Genomic DNA, 18946 nt, shown 5'->3' on the forward strand with positions numbered 1-18946 from the left:
TATAAAAAAAATTCTGACATATTTAAGATGTGTCATGCTATTCCAAGTATAGCTCTACTGTAAGCAAAAGTATTTGTTTCTGTTCTGTGGTGCCTTGGATTTTCTTTCCTACGCAAGAAGCTACCTTATTTAATTTGAGTAAAATGTTATGCTACACCTGCATTGCCCAACTCAGTCAGGCAGCAAAAAGTTTGGTGTGTTCCCAAGGAGCAGCATACTTTGAAGAAAACAGTGGATTACTTTTCACATTTGTTCTTCATTGAAGTTTATATTTGCGTAAAATTCAAATTGCTGCTGTTTTAGTTGGTAAAATACCTATAGTTGAGGATGATAGCCTAAAGGTTCCATTGCTTCTATTTGATGGAAATAGGATTTGTTGATTTGCAGATTTGTTTTTTATATTTTTATTCATGTTTTTAGTATTTGAATTCAATTCCTTAAAAGGATTTTGTAACCAGATTTAATTGTTTTTTTACAAAGCTGTATCATTTATATTTCTGAAATACTCTCCCCTAATATATACATAGTGATATTTAAAGGGAAGACATCTATCATAAATCCCAACTAACTAAATATGCTGCAGGCACTAAAAACAGTAAAGATGGTGACGGAGTCTGCATGGCACAGCCTGAACATAGAGGTTCTAGTTTGGATGCTCCTGGACTTGCAAAGCCTCTGTTAGTCCAGAAGGGTGGTGTTAGGCCATCTGGAGACACAGCCGAGGTGACACCACGAGGAGATGGGCAGGTTAGCAAACAGCAGATCTGGGCCGGGGGGTTATTTTACAAAGGAGTGTCTTGTAGTCCTAGTGGCTTAAAAGTAGTGTCTGAAAAATTGAGTGTTACCCAGTCTGGAACTTCTAATTGCATGTAAATATAGAGATTAAAAAAAAAGCTCAAGTCTTCTTAACCTGCTTCAGAAAGCAGAGCTATATCTGCAGAAAACGTACACTCTAGTCAGTTTGGCATTCTCTTCCAATTCAAAAGAAAGTAGGCACAAGGGGTGGGTGTATAAAGGTAAAGGTAATAAACGGTAGTTTGTCAACTGTCGGTTCTTTACAGCAAGTTTTTCTGATGCTTATCCAGATATCCGGTCTTGATAAACATTTTTAGGATTTAGATTGGCGATGGGGGAGAATTCTGGCATTTTGGACAAATACACTTGCATGGGTCATAATCCTAGTAAGTATAATAAAGGCCTTGGACAAAAATAGTGTAAGACAATAAGGGTATCAAGAAATTGAGTTTGAAAGAGTCTAGCATTAAGGTAAAAGAAATTGGTAGTTGTTCCCTTAAAGATTGTTTAAATGGAAACAAAGTGAATACATTTCACTTGTTTCACATGGGAACAATTGCAAAGCAGTGCAAGCGAGTTGAATCTGTGAAAAACAGATTTTTTTCTCCTCTCTTTTTCTCTCAGTTTCAAAGTTCTGTCAGTTCAGTTTCCCTCCTGACAGTAATTTTGAATTTAACTCTCCATTTAGCAAAGGAGAGGGCAAGCAAGCATTGGAGGATTTGAAATAATATATTCTGGCCTCATGAATATTTCATGGTTAAAATAAATAAATAAAAGCTTTCCAGAAGGGAAATGCTGTGGTTATCTAAGAGGTCATATCTTTCCTTCTCTCACTATCTTCATAATAAACAGCTATTGATTACATTGAGGAGCTGCTTGATCTTTAGCACTACAGGTGGGAGGTGATTTCTGGTGAGGGCTACACTATGGGGCTTTATGGACTCCCGTTCTCGCTTTCTTTTGCCCTGCTCTCCCCCCACACTCCTTTTTTTTTTTCTTTTTATTTTTTTTTTTTTAAATCACACATCATCAGATCTATTTGTGTTTATTTCAAGGCCACTTTACACATTGTGGGGATTTTTGTGTGGGCAATCGTTGACTAGAGACTCAGCATAAGGAAGGGAGATATATATGTAAAACATATATATACATAAAAAAATATAAAATGTAAGAGTTGACAGATAATTGAAGCTAATTGAAACTGTTTTTCTTAATGCCAATGTTTAAATTCAATAGAGTTTGCTTTAAATATATGGAATGTTTTGACACGGGATATTATTAGAGCCATGATACCGGACCTGACAGTTTAGTGCTTTGTTTCAGTAAATTTTCTTCCTGTTCAACACACCAGAACTTCACCCAGTTAAGAGTTTGTGCTATTGTAATAGTTTCCAAATATTAATAGCAAGCTGTTGATAAAAGAACTCTTGCTAGAGATAAATCCATCTTTAAACCTGCTTGTTGAATTTTGCTTGGTTCTTTTTACTGTCCCATCGTGCTGTGTTTAGAGCTAAGGATTTGGTGACGGGAGATGGAAGTTTGTGATGTGCTTTAGCTTGGAGGGCAAGATGTGCGAACTGAAACATTAAAGGGTTGTTCTGTGCTTTGTTCTGTCCTAATGTGAGTTGGCAGGGGCTTTTTGTTTGATGGGGGTTTTTTGCTGGAAAAAGCATAAATTTATGTTATCATAAACTCAGTCATTTGTAAATACTTTGAACTAGAGCAATTTTTTTCTGCAGTTAGGTTAAAAATAGCATGTCCTAGGGACAGAGGAAGCAGCTGTGTGAAGTATTTGCGTATTGCTACATTTTCAGGATTTCTACTAATGATACAAAGTCATTTGAAATGACATCCATTACATGTTTATCCAAGCAAGTGGAAAAGAAAAATAAACAATGTGGTGCTAGAGAACCCATTAGAATTGTGTGTCTCTGCCTGTCTTTCCTAGCAAGAAGAGCTGATATCTATATTCTACCCTCAGTTACTTGTATAATACACATACATTACACTGAGCAGCACTAGGACAGTGAGGTTTGCCTGCCTAATATGTATTCTTATTCATCTTTACTGTTTTGGGGTTCATATGTATGCAGATAAAATTTCCATCTTCTTCAGAGCTTTCACAGGCTCTGAAGAATGCATAATGGCTTTTAAAGTTATACTTTCTCTATGAAAAGAAGCAAGCTAGACTTCTTAGTACATACCTTCATTGATTTCACAACCATAAATATTCCCGCAGTAATGCAGACAAATTTTCCCAAAGGAGAACATAACTATAAATAGTGGGTGATATGAAAGTCTGTTTTTATTAATGCTGATGCTGTTAGAATCAGCAAATGCTACCCTGCTACACCACGGGTTACAATTTTTCCTCCATAGATATTTGTTTGTGATTACTGTTGGCATACAACTTGAGTCAGGATTGTATATTAAGCTACTAGAAATGAATATAGCATGTGGTAATCCCGTTCTGCTCCTTTTTAGCACTCTTGTCCTCTTGTGTCTTTTGCAAACCTTTGTTTTCTCGGTATCTTATTCAATTTTTTCTGGACAAGTCCCTTAAAACATAACTTATAAAAAGATATTATAAAATACTGTATTTTATTATTAAATGTCATTAATATTTTAATACTTATTAAAATCTAGCTTTTCAGTTTAAAACATCTCTAGTAAGAGTGGAAGGGTCTTCTTCAATTTTAATGATTTTTTTTGTTTTTCAACTGTTTTTCTCTCTTAGTTTTGGATATGGCCCGGCATGTTCCCCTTTACCGAGCCCTGCTGGAATTACTCCGTGCTATTGCATCCTGCACATCAATGGTACCATTACTGCTTCCTCTGTCGGGAGAAAATAGTGAAGAGGAGGAAGAACAGTTGGAGTCACAAGCTTCTGTTGGGACTTTGTTGGCTAAAATGAAGACCTGTGTGGATACCTACACCAACCGACTGAGGTAATCACTTTTATCATCCCTAACCTTCCTTTAAACTGTGTTTTGCACTTGCATGTTACGAATATAGACGTGAAAAAAGATTCAGTTCTATATACTTATCTGAATGAGTGCTGCAGTCCAGAGTGAGAACATACCATCTGATCTAGATTTATGTTTGTATGTATATATTCTGTTTTACTGTACTATTTACAAGAAATTTTTTTATGTGTGATGCAAAGAAGCTGAAGGTTTGCATACTCTTCCTTGTTCATCAGTAACTGCCCACTGATCAGAAAGAGGATTGCTGCTTAAGAATCTGGGAGCTTCAAATCTTTCTTAAAATTCTTTCCCTCTCCAATGAGGAGAATCTTTTATTCGTGGGACTGTGTGTTGCCTGCTATTGGGCTGAAGGCAGGAGTGTTCCCCAGGAGCTGTAGAACAAGCCCTTTCTGTAAAGAGTGGGATCGAGGGGGGCCAAACCAAATGGTTGTTTTTACAAGAAGTGTCCCAAGTATCTTCTGGATGCTTCTGTGCTGCTTTACACATTGAGTAAGGACCAGGTTCCACAATGGATTCTCCATTGGAGGCTTAACTGGTTAGGAGAGAAGCCTTTGGCTTCTGTCAGGAAGAATAAGGTTCAGGAGGCACAAGATTTGGGAGTTGTTATTTGTGGTGAGAACCCTAATTGTAGAGAGATGGTTGAAAATATTTGACTAGTGCTATCTGTTGGTGCTACATATGAGAAGCATGTTTCCATGCACTGGTGATTTTATGACAGTTAGTTGGTCCATTAGCGCAGGTGTCAGAGGTGAGCCAGTATGCCAAAGGTGATGTGAAATTAGAAATGAACGCCCTGGAGCCACCCGTGCCAGGCTTCGGGGTCTGCCAGCCTCTTCTCAGAAACTCTGTGTTTGACAGTTCTTGTCAAACACTTGCAGTCTGGCAGAGCAATTAGCGAACAAATGGGAAAGTATCTGAATATCCCATCTCAGCTGTGATGCCGTCAGGCTGTGTGAGCGTTGCAGCGTAGCGCTGCGTGAGCTTGTTCTGCACCCCTTCCAGAGTTCAACTGGCTACTTCAGGAGATGCATGCAGACAAACCACGAGCAGCAACTTCTTTCAGTAAGGGTAGAGCAGCCTCTAGGTAACTCCCTTTCTAAAATGGTTATAAAGGCAATGATAACTACAGATCCTCCTCAGGGAATGTGTGAGTCCAGTCTAATTGTTAGCTGGTTTATTTCCTTGATGATTCTGGTGTAGTCCCCAGTTAAAAGACAGTTTAGCTTTGTCAAACCCAGTATTATTGTCCTATTATCCCCACGACTGGTTGGGCCATAGATGTTGGAGGAGAACAAAATATAGGCCAGCAGTCTTTTTCCTGTTCTACTCAGTAACAACCAGTACCCATACTGCTAAATCAGTTTTCCCTCTACGTATTCTTCTTTGACAAACTGAATGTTCTGGATAAGTACAAAACTGGGTTTACCTTCCCGATGTTCCTTTTGTCTTTTTTGACTGTTCCAAAGGTCAAATAATCAGAGCACTGCTGAGTGATTGACACAGTGTTACTTTGATCACCAGTTCTGGCGCTGCAAAACTATGGCTTCTCATCTTCAGAAATGCCGCTGTCACGGAGATCTGACTGTCACCCTCTGTGAAATGTTGCTCTTCTGTTATGGCTCACAGGCTGGGGGATGAGTCTGAGGGGGCCTGGTTTTTAGTCATTTGACTGATTAAGCCGGTGCTGCTGGTGGCTGCTGTTCGAAGGGACAGTCACCGGGCTGGCAGCGCCGAAGGAAGGAGCCCGGCATGCCTCCCACCTCCGCCTGCCTCGGGGAGGTGCCGCAGCTGGTACAGAGTGCACAGCCGCTTTTCCACCTCGTTTCTGTATGTCTTTGACCATTCTGGTTTCCAGAACTGAGGATTTAGGGGGGGTTAATGGCTGAATCATCTTTTTCTGCCCTGACTGAGGGAGTTGGAAAAGCAAATGCTGCAATACAAATTCTCGTATCTTTCTTTAAATAATTTTCTGCTTCCAGCAATGAATTGGTTTCTTGATTCTGTTTACTTGCTTCCAATTTAAAGATGGCTTGCTAGGAAATAATGCCCGTCCTTCCCTGCAAAATTTAGTGCTGTCCCTAAGCATACACTGAAACATCATGAAAAGAAGGTAAATACAATGTCAGGAAAATGCATGTATAGAATGTTCTTCCTCCTACTATAAACTGAGAATGTTTACCAGCCAATACCTGAGAGATTTTCTGAGCAGGAATCCCATTATTGGGAACTCCTTCTAGTAACTCCTGATGGACTGGACTTTACCCGTGAATTTCTCTAATCTTTCTTGTCTGAGATTGTTAGTCTTGTATATCAGGTAGCGTTCCTGTGGTGGGATTTTTTTGCTCACTTAATGCAAAAGAAACAGAATTAAGAAGGACAAATAACAGTTTTTTATGTTGGATACCCGTCTAAAAATATCAGTTTGTGCTTGCTGGCAATATTACGTAGATCATAGTATATGTAGTCATCTTAAAATGGAAATGAAAATGTATTTGGCTTCTGTGTAATCCACTTCCAGCATAGGTGTATGTATAAAATTCTCCACAACTACTTTTTTTTTTTTTTTGCTAGTCTGGTCATCTGTTAGCCTCAGATTTAATGGACATGGAAACCTGTATCTACTCATGTCACTTACCCAGACTGAAGCCTAAAAAGCTTCTTTGTGAGAATGGCACATGACTCCTAGTCATAAGCTCTTTTTAATTTGGTAAAGTAAAATACGGTGTGAGTAGTTCTTCAGTGTCGGCTTAGGATCTGAGAACTAAGAACAATTCTAGAAGAACAATCAGTATTATTTTAAAAATTGATGAACTTGATAAAAATTCCGTGGTTGGTTTAGTTACACTATCTGTACAATTTATTGTATTACTTTGATGTATCAGCACAAAAACCAATCTTGTCTTTCACTGTTGGTTTAAGCATAATACTGTTTGTCTTTAAACCAGTATACAGACAAGGATGAAAACACCAACAGCCTGGAGTCATTGGGGTGGAAGGTTTAATTCTCAGTGTTTTAGTTGAAGGTTTGCCAGCAATATAAGCAAGCGTTGGCATGTATTTCTTAGCTGGGACAATCTGCTGCCCCTTTTAGGTTAAATGCAAGAACAACAACATAATTATGGGATCTGCTTTCAAAGACAAAACTTGGCTTTATTTAACAGTAGCTCTGCTTCCATGTCTACCAGGTGTCATCTCCATGTTGGAGCAAGGGTGTCCACTTGGACCCAGAATTTGAAGGGGAACATTTTTGGGTTTGGATTCCAGTTAGCATTTGATGTCATTTACTTTCAAAGGCCGTAATGGTCTGTTGGAAAATTGGGAAAATTCTGGGTAATGGAGAAGACGTTTAGGTGCGAGATGATTTCTCACAACTGTTTGTTGGACCACTACGGAGTCAAAAGCCATCACTAATGGGAGTGGTCGGGCTTGTGTAGTGGGCTGCCACAGGGGCTAAGTCCGAGACATTTGTGTGCTGTGGTGGCTGAACCCTCTGCTGCGGAGCAAAGCCGGCTCCTCGCAACCCCCGCCTGCTAGGTGAGCTTCATGGCAAATTGTTACATTCAGCAAAATAAGCTGATGGCTTATTTGTGCAATATGGACTAGAGCCAGCCTGTGTCTAAAATTCCTAACTGCGCTTTCCCTTTCCACATCGCCCCGGCCACCCCTGTGATAACTGCTTGAGGGAGATCTGAATTCTGTCATCTTCGCACTTCTGTTGCTTGTCACACTGCTACTAAGGGTTAATCCTGCCAGCTCCAAGGTCCTCTCAACCTATGGGCCCTGCCTGTCACGTTGCTGGCATGACCTGGGTGTTCTCCTGTTGCGTGGGCATGCTAGAATACGACTGCGTAGGCCTTTTCCCCGCTGTGGCTTTTCATTGTCTTCACTGTTACTTTGCAGAACTTCTGTGTGAAACGGAGCGATTTGCAAAGAAAAATTTTTCTTTATAATTGGGTCCCAAGAGTTGAGGCCTAATTTGTTCTGATTTCTTTTTCTTTAAAAGACTAAACAACCACGAGTCTCTCTTGCTGCACCCTCAAGCTCCTGTCGGGAGCGGGTGGTGGCTGCCCGGAGCAGCCCCACAGTGCCGTGGCTGTAGGGGCAGGGCTGGAAGCCCCGCGGAGGAGCACGCGGAGCATCTCGGAGGAGATTCCTCGTTTTCACCAGCGTTTATTCGCAAAGGCACACTCCCCTGCTTGTTTTGCCTGATTTCAGGAGATTGATTTAAGAAACTGGGAATTACTGGAAGAAATGAGCTTCTGCTTGGTACCTGTGGAAACCTAGAGAAGGTGGGGACCCATGAGGGCTGAGCGATACAACGGTTGCTAACCTATGGCAGTTTTATTCCAAGACAGCGAGCATCAATATGAAACTGAGCAGAATTCTGATATAAGCGCCGTCCCCGTAGTACGCAGGGGCTGAATGGTTCGTTGGCTTTATTTTGTGAATACTTTGATAAAGGTATCATTCCATATCATCACATTTACCTCTAAGTATCAGGCATGGGTGAGTAAGTATTAGTATTGGCTTTAAAAATTAAAGTTGCCCTGGGAGCGTATCATTCATTATTCATTTAGCACAGTGTGAAGAGAAGGCTGTCATCCTCTAGCACAAGCTAAATTAATGGCTTAAATTATTAGCATGTACACTGCTGTCTCTTCTAGAAAGTATATTAGTGACAATCATCCCTCCAAATATGAGTTGACATGATTTTGTCTGCTTTTTCTTCAATGGTTGAAAAACTGTATGGGGAAGTTTCTAAGTCTAAATTAATTATTTGGCTCCTCCTCCACTCTGAAAATTGTAGCATTTAGATAAAAGTTTGGCCTGCATTAAATTTGCTTCACAAGCAGAATCATGGCAGAAAGAAATGTACAGTATAATGCAGACATTTAAATGTTTTCTAATAATAGAGAAAATGTACAGCAAAATATTCATATGGTTATATATTTGACTGTAGTTTTTTATTTATGAGTATTATTCAGTCTCATGTTTCATTGGAATACCATTGAAAAACATAGCGCTCAGGAGTTGGAGAACACTTGGTTTATCTGCACACGTAAATTTATATGCAGGCTGCTAGAGTGCAGGGAAAGGGCTGAAGGTTCCTACTGGCTTTATCGTTTTAATTTTGGTATTTCATCTCCTCATTCATGTGTTTCTGGGGGAGCCTTGTAGTTCCCAGCACCTCCCTCTCCCGAGCTGGGACTCTGCTTGTCCCTCTGAAGCACTGGTGCGTCACACGCAGCTTGGAGAGAGCTCGCTGCGGCTCTGAATCCAGGCGGGAATGCAGCAGCAGAATAGGAGTGGAGATGACAGCAAGGAGGGAGGATGATGTTTTCTCAACTAATAATTCAGTTTGCCCATGTTACACATGCTCAGAAATGGTAGAGCAGTCACCGGGTTGCTCTTTCATGTGCACTTAAAGTAATACTGTGCGTTTCAGACTTCACTAAAAAATGGATTTGGGACTGAAAAATCATCTTTGGTATTGCTGTAATTTTGTCCTTAGAGTAAGATTTGCACTGCCCTGGAAGTCAGTCCTGCTTCCCACCTCCAAGGCCAACCTGACAAAGCCCGTTAAAGTATGTACAACTTGGGATCCCTACAGCAGGCTGGTCGCTCTCAGCAGGCTTACAGAGGCCACGAGAGTCCCTGACCTTTAATTCTGCCAGTGTTGTAAGATCCATCTGTGCATCCGTTACATGTAAAACCCATGCAACTCTTTCACAGGGCTTTGAATTACATGTGTGCCTCTATCCTTTTGTAACCGTATAGTTCAGGAAACTAGATAGACTTTCAGATTTTGCAGACCAGGGTGTGTCGTTACATCAGGGAGATGGGTATATGGACCAGCTGCACACCTCCATCTGCACTCCCAGAGCTGTTTCACATGAGGTTTTAATCTTACAGAGTACCCAGTCTAATTTTCTTTAAATTGCACTTATTTAATAGTCATGATCGTAGAATCATTAAGGTATAAGGACGTGATTTTAGAAAGGGCTGCTATAAAAGAAATATAAAGTCAAGTGTAATAGCTCATGTCTGCAGTGAAACTCAGTGCTGTCTCAGACGGCTAGAGACAACAAAACTGTGTGAACTTTACAAATTATGATCAGTGTGAAAAATATATACCACTGAGGGACCTTTGACAGATTTCCTTATCTAGAGTCTAGGAAATTGCTTGATTTAGCATATGTTGATTGTAAATAAACGGACAAGCTGTAAAGTATTGTTAAATATCTCCAAATAATTGTGTATTACACAATATACGTGAAGAAGGTCATGTAGCGACATCTCATGAACTGTCGCCCTAAGTTGGTATTCTTATTTAGACAGCAAAAGGTTTGAATCAAACAAGGGTAGGAAGGCGAAATGAGGGAAGAGAAAACGGAGGTCATCATTAGTAGGAGTCTTACAAGTTATGGCAGCATCAGTTGGCTTTTCCCTAAAAGAGGGAGGAAAAATAATTTTTCCCATAGCCATGAGAACATACAAGCATGACTTGGGTGAGGAAACCAGATGCTGAAGAGGCAGCATGGCTGGTTTGGGCCTGCTGGGACGCCAACTAGCTTATAAGCCCTAAGAAACTGACTGAAATCACCGATTAGGCGGAGTCAAGGTCAGATATGAGACCTGTTTTCTTCTTGGCATCCAAGGTGGAATCAGTCATTCCTGCACTTTGCTTCCTCAGCTGCTTTTACACAGTCCGAGTTCTGGTCTGGCTGGGGGTTAGGCAGCCTGGTGGTGCAGACCACCCCACGAGCTCCAGGTGCCTGCAGGTGACAGGGCAGGGCTGTTCTGCCAATCCTGCAGTTAAAAGGAATATTCCGGGGGGGTGGGTCTGTTTTTCTCAGGGTAACAGTGGACAGAAGAGGAGAACAAGAGGAAATTCTATTATTGGTACTGAGAATTTGCATTTCAGTAGATGTCTCGTTTTCCTCCTGCTTCAGCTAGATACGTATTCCTTGTCTGCTTAAGTAGTTGACTGTCAGAACCTCAACATATCCGTAGGAGGTTTTAAGCAAGCAGTTAAGCCTTTTGTCTAATGAGGCAAAAACTTTAATTTTTGTTTCACTCCAAGATGAAGTAGGAGGAAAAGGTTGGTAGTCTAAATTGTAAAACCATGTGGAAGGTAAAAGCCCTACAAGATAACTGTCTTGAAAATAAATTTGTAAGAATTAATTTCACTTTCAGTGTCTTCACCAATCACATTTTCATTGCTTTTCACGGATCCCTTTCTTGGATAAGCCCATCAATGTTTCATTTTAGTCAGAATTTCTCCAAGCGTTTTGTAGCAAATAGCTTAAGGCTTCTACCTCAAGGGCAAGCAGTTCTAAATCTGGACACCTTTCTTGGGACTGGTGGCTGCTAGCATGTCTGTGATATAAAAACAGTTATCACCAAGGTTCAGTGGGCTAAAATACACATCTTTAGATTATTTTAAAAATATTGGCTTAGGTTTCCACAAGGCAAAAGGCAGTGATAAGGATTTTGGAAAATGTGAATGGGAGAGGCAGCTGCTGCTGCTTTGTCCGAAAGTGTTCCTCAGACGCCGAACGCCGCTGTTTGGCTCTGGTGCTTTCCTCCTAACTTGGAGCGCCCGAAAGCTCAGTAGTGCTTGAAGTCCAACCACAGGCTAACATCCTTTTGGGTTAAATCTGGAACAGGGAAAATGTACCATGCTGCAGTAATGGATTTTGATATTAATGCACTCTAGGGATACTCTCATTTGATTAGGTACCGTATGAAGACTTCCAGTGTTACTGTCATCACCTCTGCTGAATAGTTTGGAGACTCATTCTTCATGCATGATTTCAGTCTGGATTAAAATACAGAAAGGATTTTGTGTTTGATAGTTACTAAAATATGTTTGGAACATCAAAGCATTAAATTGGTAAATTTTTTTTGTGTAAATGGCCTTCTATTGTGCTTCTGGGTATGGTAGTGGGAAAGAGGAAACCAGTGCTTCTTGAACTTGTTTGCATCTTAAAATGAAGAAGTGCTACTAAAACAAAAAAATTTACAGAGATTGCAGTAAAATAATTGGGGGGCTGTTAGCACTAAAATCTTGTAAATTTTGCAGGTTAACAATGTAAATTTATGCTAGCTCTTAAAACATAGAAGCTTTTAAATATGCACATTTAGGTTACAATGTTATCGCATACTATGTCTTCGTTTAAACAGTTGAATATATATGCTAGTAAAGACCGGGTTATCACAATCAAAATGTTTAAATATGTCTTAAATTACTAGGCAACTAACTTCTATCAAACAATGGTCTTACTATGTACTGTATTTTCAAATTATTTCATTATAAAAATTGGAGGCTTTTAATTGATGTTTTAATTTGCAGTGCATTGATTTTAAACATTCAATATAATATGGACTCTTTCTGTATCTGTAAGAAAATTATGTTACATTAAACTGTTTATTGAAATAAAAAGTCTTAACTTTTATAGCCCAGAAGAAAACTTCAGAGAGACAAACTTCATTTTTGACCCATTCCCTTGTGACGCTAAGGCTGTCGTTGATAGACGTATTGCGAATCTTGACTAGAGGTTTCCTAGTGTTTTACTGTGAGTTATCTTAAAGAATCATTAATGTATTGTGGAATAGGAAAGAGTACTATATTACCAATTTAGGACTTGATTTTGCACCCGGATCTATATGGGTGGATGAAGTACACATTGATGTCATGAGGTTTCTTATACTGATTTTTGTAAGCTTTTCCAATATTTTTGAAAATGTGCAAACATAAGGTCAACGTGCAGCGTAACAATCAAAAGTAGTAAATGGTTGAAGTAGAAACCAGTATACCAGTATTCCCAGGCCTGGTGTTCATATCTCTGCTCTTCATATCAGATGCACTTCTGTTTTGTCAGATCAAGACTGGCTGTTCAGTCTTGTCACGCTTGGTTGCTGCACACCGTGATTAACCTGGAGATACACAGAGATATTCCGTTTCAGGAGTCTTGTTTTCATCTTTCATCTTTGGTATTTTCCCTGTTTACGAATATGCTGAGTACTGTCTAATTGTTTGAAAAATATTCCCTCATGCTATATTATATTTCTTTGTCAAAAAAACCCCAACCCCAAACAGGTCTAAAAAAGACAAAGCCAAAGCAGGAGTAAAACCAGATACTTCTGATCAAGAACCAGAGGGACTGACGCTTTTGGTACCGGACATCCAGAAGACTGCAGAGATAGTGTATGCTGCTACTACCAGTTTGCGCCAAGCAAACCAAGGTAAAATAGAAATACCTCTATAAATACTGTGTAGTGTTCATTTGTAGTATATGCATTGTCAGGTAACTTACAAGTTAGCTTAAAATCAAGAAAGAAGACTTCCCTCCTGCCCCCAGTCACTGACTACATTTTCAAAGGTGGTTGGAACCTTGTGGTAGTCTTAAATGTTTAGATCAGGAAACAGTAATTCAGTAAGTAAGAGTACATCTCATAACTTTCCGCACAATTGTGTAGCGCCTTTTTTGTTGTCTTGGCAGAAGACAACATACGTGACCTTTAAGAGTAAAGCCTTTGCTGTTAAAACTAAATCTTATTAATTAGATTGACGCTTAACTCGATGAACACAGGACAAAAATCTAAATCATGGGTTGATCCTGTGGGCATTCAAAGGGCCATCTGATTGTCTACTAATTGTCTACTAAAGAAAACTAAAGATTAAGGAGCTTAATCAGGGGAGTGGATTTTAAAAAGGCGTGTATGATCAGCTCCTGATTTTGAAGAGTGCGTCAAGCATCTACGTGTGAATGTCCATCCACCCGAGCCTATATCATACTTCCTATTTTAAATTAAAAAAAAAATAGAAGACCCAATAAAAGATTATTCATAGCAGCAGCAGTAATCAATTATTTCTGAGCTGAGATAACAATCTTTATTTACTTCAAGCTGTTCAGATAATGAAATACATAGTACTGAGAAAAACAGATTTGTATGTCATGAACGATCCCCAGTTTTCAGACTTCTCTGCAAACAATGTGACCATAAAATTTCATTTGAAGTTAAATAATCCCCAAATGCTTACTGTATTTGTGTCAAAATTACGTGGTTAACTACAAATAATCATCACGTTTTATATAACAGAAAAGAAGATGGCTGAATACTCCAAAAAGGCTGCTGTGAAGCCCAAGCCTTTGTCTGTTTTGCGGTCTCTTGAAGAAAAGTATGTGGCTGTCATGAAAAAACTCCAATTTGGTAGGTTGAGAAGTGTGAATATTTGTGTCTTAGAAAGCGGATATCTAAGAAATACGTAATCTGTTGCACTGAATCACTAATTATTTTGGAAAGTTACCAACTTTTTTTACGTATGTGACTACTGATGCTTTTCACATGCAGAAAATTATGTAAGCCTGTATTTTCAGGTCACCAACTAATGCACTCTTTGAACTAATAAGGAGTGTTTTAAGCATACACTATATCAATTCAAGGGACCAGATGAATTCAATGATGGTGTTCATGTTTTCATTCCAGTAATGATTTGTGAGTCTTCCCATTCTCAAATTAAATTGAAAAGTGGATTTTTTTAAAGCGCATATATGACTGTGGATATATGTCTATTAATGTAGCTTTTATTTTTTAAATGCAATACAACTCAGATCAAAATGCATTTTTTAAAGTGAAACTTCGTTGTGTCCTTTCATGGAGTGCAATATGTTGCATTTGGAAAATGTGGTGGGAATCGGTGCTTATTTTGGCCAGAAAGAGAACACGTTCAAAATAAATTCATAAAGAACAAATAGTATCTCATTCAAAAGGAGCCATAAAATTGTTGCAAAAACAGGTTCTATGAGTATTTTTTGAGTTGCAGTGACAGCATTTGCAATCACATTTCTTTGCTGTTGTATTTGTAAGGGATTTTCCTAACAATTGGTTGTGGAGTGCGTGCCAAGAACAGGAGGTAGGGGAGTTTGCAATGGCAGCTTCTCACCCTGGCAGCTGTGCCGCAGATTTTGCGTAGTAAGTGCTTAAAGAAAACTAGCTTCACTGTAATTTTTTATGATTCTTTAACAACATTCCAACCACCACACAAGTAAATACTGCTGGCACTCTGCTTCACACTGATTCCTTTGTTAGCATTATTATGTATTCATAAGTATCATTATATTCCTGGTCTGGAGTCGCTGGTAGCTTTCCAAGTCCGAAATGGTGTACATCTGACAAGTTGCCTATGAAAGCTTGTAAATTTGCTGCAGGAATTAATTTGATCCAGGACTGTTAATGCTTTGTTTTCCGTGATCACTGTTAAATGACAGAATACATATTTTTTGCAGTAGTGTAATGCAAATTAAACTCCCCTGATTTTAATACTCAGAATCTTTATCCAAGACTAATCCATTATTAACTTCACTGTTTTCCTGACGTATTAAAATTTTCTTCTCTTCTAGATACTTTTGAAATGGTTTCTGAAGATGATGATGGAAAATTGGTTTTTAAAGTAAATTACCACTACATGTCTCAGGTAAAAAATGCAAGTGACGCCAACAGTGCTGCCAGAGCCCGACGCCTTGCTCAAGAAGCTGTGACTCTTTCAACATCGCTGCCTCTCTCATCTTCATCCAGCGTTTTTGTACGTTGTGATGAGGAGCGGCTTGACATTATGAAGGTAAAGAAGCAAAGTTGTTTTTATTTCCCTCTTTCAGCTTGGCATATAAACGTTTAAAAAGGTGCCTGAAATCTTTAAGAAAAGCCAGAAGTACTTTGTTCATGTGTATTTTAATTGCTGTCCAAACTTTAACGTAACTAGGAGTATTTTACAAGACTGACCCTGATTTCTCGGTAACTTGGCAGGGGGCGGGGAGGGTCCATCTACCCCAGGAGTGCTCTGTCAGCCAGCGAGACCTCACTGGACGAGGGTCACTCTTCTTCAGCTACTCTGAAGGGAAAAGTTTAGTTTTGTTGCTCCATTACAGTCACGGTGTTATCTTTGCACACAACCGTTGTAAGTTGATTGAAAGCAGTAGGTATGGAGATGTACACTGACTATCTCTGGACCTGCAGTTTGAAGAAAATTTCTATTAATAGCATGCAGTAGGGCGTAGAGTTTTAGCTCCTTCTGGTTTGCTTTCCGTTTGTATCTGGAGAAATGAACGTTAGCAGAGGGTTTCACTCACCCAGAGTATCAAAATCAGCAGACTGGCAGCCTGCATATGAATACGATGTCTAACAGTACTTTCTATTAAGTAGCATGTGGAAATAAAATGCTTTGCATAACTTACAAAAATCTCAACCGTGTGACAAATACAAGGGGTTTTTTGAAAACTGTTGCCTTTTTTTTGCAATGGTAGGTTCTCATTACTGGTCCTGCAGACACCCCTTACGCAAATGGCTGCTTTGAATTTGATGTGTATTTTCCACAAGACTATCCTAATTCCCCTCCACTTGTGAATCTGGAAACAACTGGAGGCCACAGCGTGAGATTTAATCCAAACCTCTACAATGATGGCAAGGTAAGTCCGCTTTGTCCTTGCGTATAGTTGCAACGAGGCAGTGAAACGAAGGAAACTGTTTTTACCTTTGCAATCAAATGATCAGCCGCTCCTAACCTACTGGAGGAAGCTGTTTGGTTAAAACTGGACTTCAGACTGAAATGAAGAGTGATTTAACAGTTTCAAATGGGAATGATCTCCTTTCTGAATAGTCTTGGAGATTTTTTTTTTAAGCCATTATGAGATGGATTGGAGCAGAAAGAGGAAGTAATTTTGACCTAGAAAAATGTTGTTTTCCACTTTCTTTGCTAAATTAACCAGGCAGAAATCCATTTTGGCTAGCTGAGATACCCAGGATCCTTTCCATGGACAAAGCATGCTTCATATCAGCCGCGACTGAATGTGTTTGCCAAATGCCTTGTCTCTCTTTTTCCATGTGAAAGTGCTTTTTCTTGAGGGAAGAGAAAGACTTTCCTTAACCTCAGTATCCTTTATAAAAGAAAATGCAACTGAAATATGGACATGTCAGTTTTCTCAAAAAATAGTAAAGCTATTGGAAATAATACTGACTGTTAAAACAAACAAGCTTTCCTCTTTCCCTCCCCCCATCTCCTGGGTATGTTATGGCTCATTCTGAAGGCTCCAGAAAGCTAACAAAAAGTCAAGTGCACATCAGGGAGATGCAACTTCTATTTATATTAAAAATCAGCACACATGAAATTCTCTACAAAGCTACAGAGATGGCTATGTGTATGTCTCCACCGAAGCACGGACCCACAAAATAGCTTTGGCTGTAGCACTGCAGCACTCCTTCCACTATTTTTTGTGTAAACATTTTGTAATCCACAGCCCAATGTTCTTCCCTTTTTTCACTGTCATTCCTGGGTTCCACATGCTCCTTGTTTTCACAAGCTATAATACTCCTTTCCAGTACTAGACACAGGGTTTTCTCTTAATATGGACAGAGAATGTAATTCATACTGGAGGCCTCATCTCCTTTTTAATTTGCCTAGCATTAAGTCTTGGCAAATACTTGCCTCTAAATTTCTTCTGTTTATATTGTCTCTTTATATTCCCTGTCTTTGTTCCATTTTGTGATCCAGTTCAAGAACTCCATGGACTCCCCTAAAGTCCAGATCAGTCATAAAAGCTAAAGAATATTTTCAATGCCTTGATAGTCTGTGTGAAAGAAACCACCTTTCATGTGCTTAAGCAGAATGATTGTCTTTGAAAAACACAACAGTAAGTGTTAGAACAGTATTTAAAGAGGAAAGTAAAGAATTGGATAGTATTAATCCATTTAGTGTTGGAGCCACTAGAGTCCATAGGTTTTCCTTGAAGAAAAGTAATCTCCCTTGCCTTGCTTACATGTTAACGTGCTGTTCTTGCTTATCCACATTGGTTTTATCTGCTTTAGTTTTGAATTAGTTTCACAGGAAACAAATTTGTTCTTTCAGAATGCAGCTACACAAAAGTTTGTCAAAAAATATTTAAGTGTAATGTTATTCTGTTCTGCCCAAGCAGCACAATTTTATCGTATTATTTTTCTGTGGTATTAATAATGTCACCTTTTCAGGTGTGTTTAAGCATACTTAACACATGGCATGGGAGGCCAGAAGAGAAATGGAATCCCCAAACGTCAAGTTTTTTGCAGGTAAGCATTTCTTCTTTCTCTTCAGTAGATATCATTTAGGAGTAGGAAGTGGTCTGTCAGTCCTAAGGATTCTTATTCTGTAGTTTTGAACCAGAATTTTCTTAAATGAGCATAAATAAGATGAAAGTCCAGAAAACATACTTGAAACACTAGAAAAGAAACACTGTGGAGTAGGCAAGTTCTTCAAAGTGCTCTTTCCAACCAGTATTTCTATTGGTCTTGTCTTGAAGAGTGGCTGTTCATGTGTGCAGCTCATACCTGCACTGCCTGGACTTTGCCTGGATGATTTCAAATATTTTATTTTTTTAAAAAAAATGTAAAAGACTGGAAGATCTCAGAAGGCGTCACCTCCTGGAACTCGTGTAATGTATTGCAAGCTATTTATGGTGAAGACAAAGCAGACTCCATACTGTGAGACATGAGACCTGTAAAGGTACTCCTCCAAAGTCTACATGTAAGCTGAACAGAGGAATAAAGCTGAAGGGAGTTAAAGTGTAGGTATACTGTGTTCAATAACGAGTAGTGTTAAATTAGACCAGAATTTATTAGGACATACAGTCCTTATAATTTTCAGCTTTATGTCACAGAAATGCACGGACTAATAAGCACGTACATTAAATAAAAGTAAAGCTTGCAATGGCTTATTTGCTATGGTGCTTTCTGAATTTATAACTTCCTTGGAGTAATTATTAAATAGCACAAGGTACATTTGCTGGTCAGCAGCACCCAAGTCCTTGGGAAGACTATGGTGCCTGTTGGCTCCTGGAAGCTATTTTCAAGTACGTGAAAGACAAGAGAGTGATTGAGAACAGCCAGTGTGCATTTACTGGGGGTGAATGGCGCCTGCCTAACCTGCTTGCCTTCTACAGTGGGATGACTGGCTCTGCACAAAGGGAGAGCAGTGCATGTAGCTTACTTGGACTTCAGCAAGATCTCTGATGCAGTCTCCCTTAGTATTCTTGTAGCCAGATCAATGAGGGTGTGGATTGTAAGTGGGTGATAAAGTGGCTGGGCCAATGGCAAAGAGCTCTTACTGCTGGCTTCAGTATCTGAATGGGGAA

General features: G+C 39.4%; 1 protein-coding gene and 1 long non-coding RNA gene across 14 annotated transcripts in view; one reads left to right on the plus strand and one right to left on the minus strand.

Moving 5' to 3' along the window:
- BIRC6 (baculoviral IAP repeat containing 6) overlaps nt 1-18946 on the plus strand; it is a 194638-nt gene that overhangs the window by 165419 nt on the left and 10273 nt on the right. For all 6 annotated transcript variants that reach the window (XM_075412723.1, XM_075412718.1, XM_075412724.1 and 3 more), the window contains exons 66-71: nt 3533-3743; nt 12886-13031; nt 13890-14000; nt 15191-15408; nt 16091-16252; nt 17808-17885. In XM_075412723.1, the coding sequence (XP_075268838.1) occupies nt 3533-3743; nt 12886-13031; nt 13890-14000; nt 15191-15408; nt 16091-16252; nt 17808-17885 (926 nt within the window). The remainder of the gene's footprint in view (nt 1-3532; nt 3744-12885; nt 13032-13889; nt 14001-15190; nt 15409-16090; nt 16253-17807; nt 17886-18946) is intronic.
- Nucleotides 1-18946, minus strand: part of LOC142360452 (uncharacterized) — a 55465-nt gene that overhangs the window by 8060 nt on the left and 28459 nt on the right. For 5 of the 8 annotated variants that reach the window (XR_012763053.1, XR_012763052.1, XR_012763054.1 and 2 more), the window contains 2 exons: nt 15570-15797; nt 12603-12722 (listed from right to left, as the gene is read on the minus strand). This is a non-coding gene — a long non-coding RNA (uncharacterized LOC142360452). The other 3 variants (XR_012763057.1, XR_012763056.1, XR_012763058.1) reach the window with 3 other exon arrangements.

The sequence above is a fragment of the Opisthocomus hoazin genome, chromosome 2, assembly GCF_030867145.1.
Source record: "Opisthocomus hoazin isolate bOpiHoa1 chromosome 2, bOpiHoa1.hap1, whole genome shotgun sequence".
Taxonomy (NCBI): Eukaryota; Metazoa; Chordata; class Aves; order Opisthocomiformes; family Opisthocomidae; genus Opisthocomus; species Opisthocomus hoazin.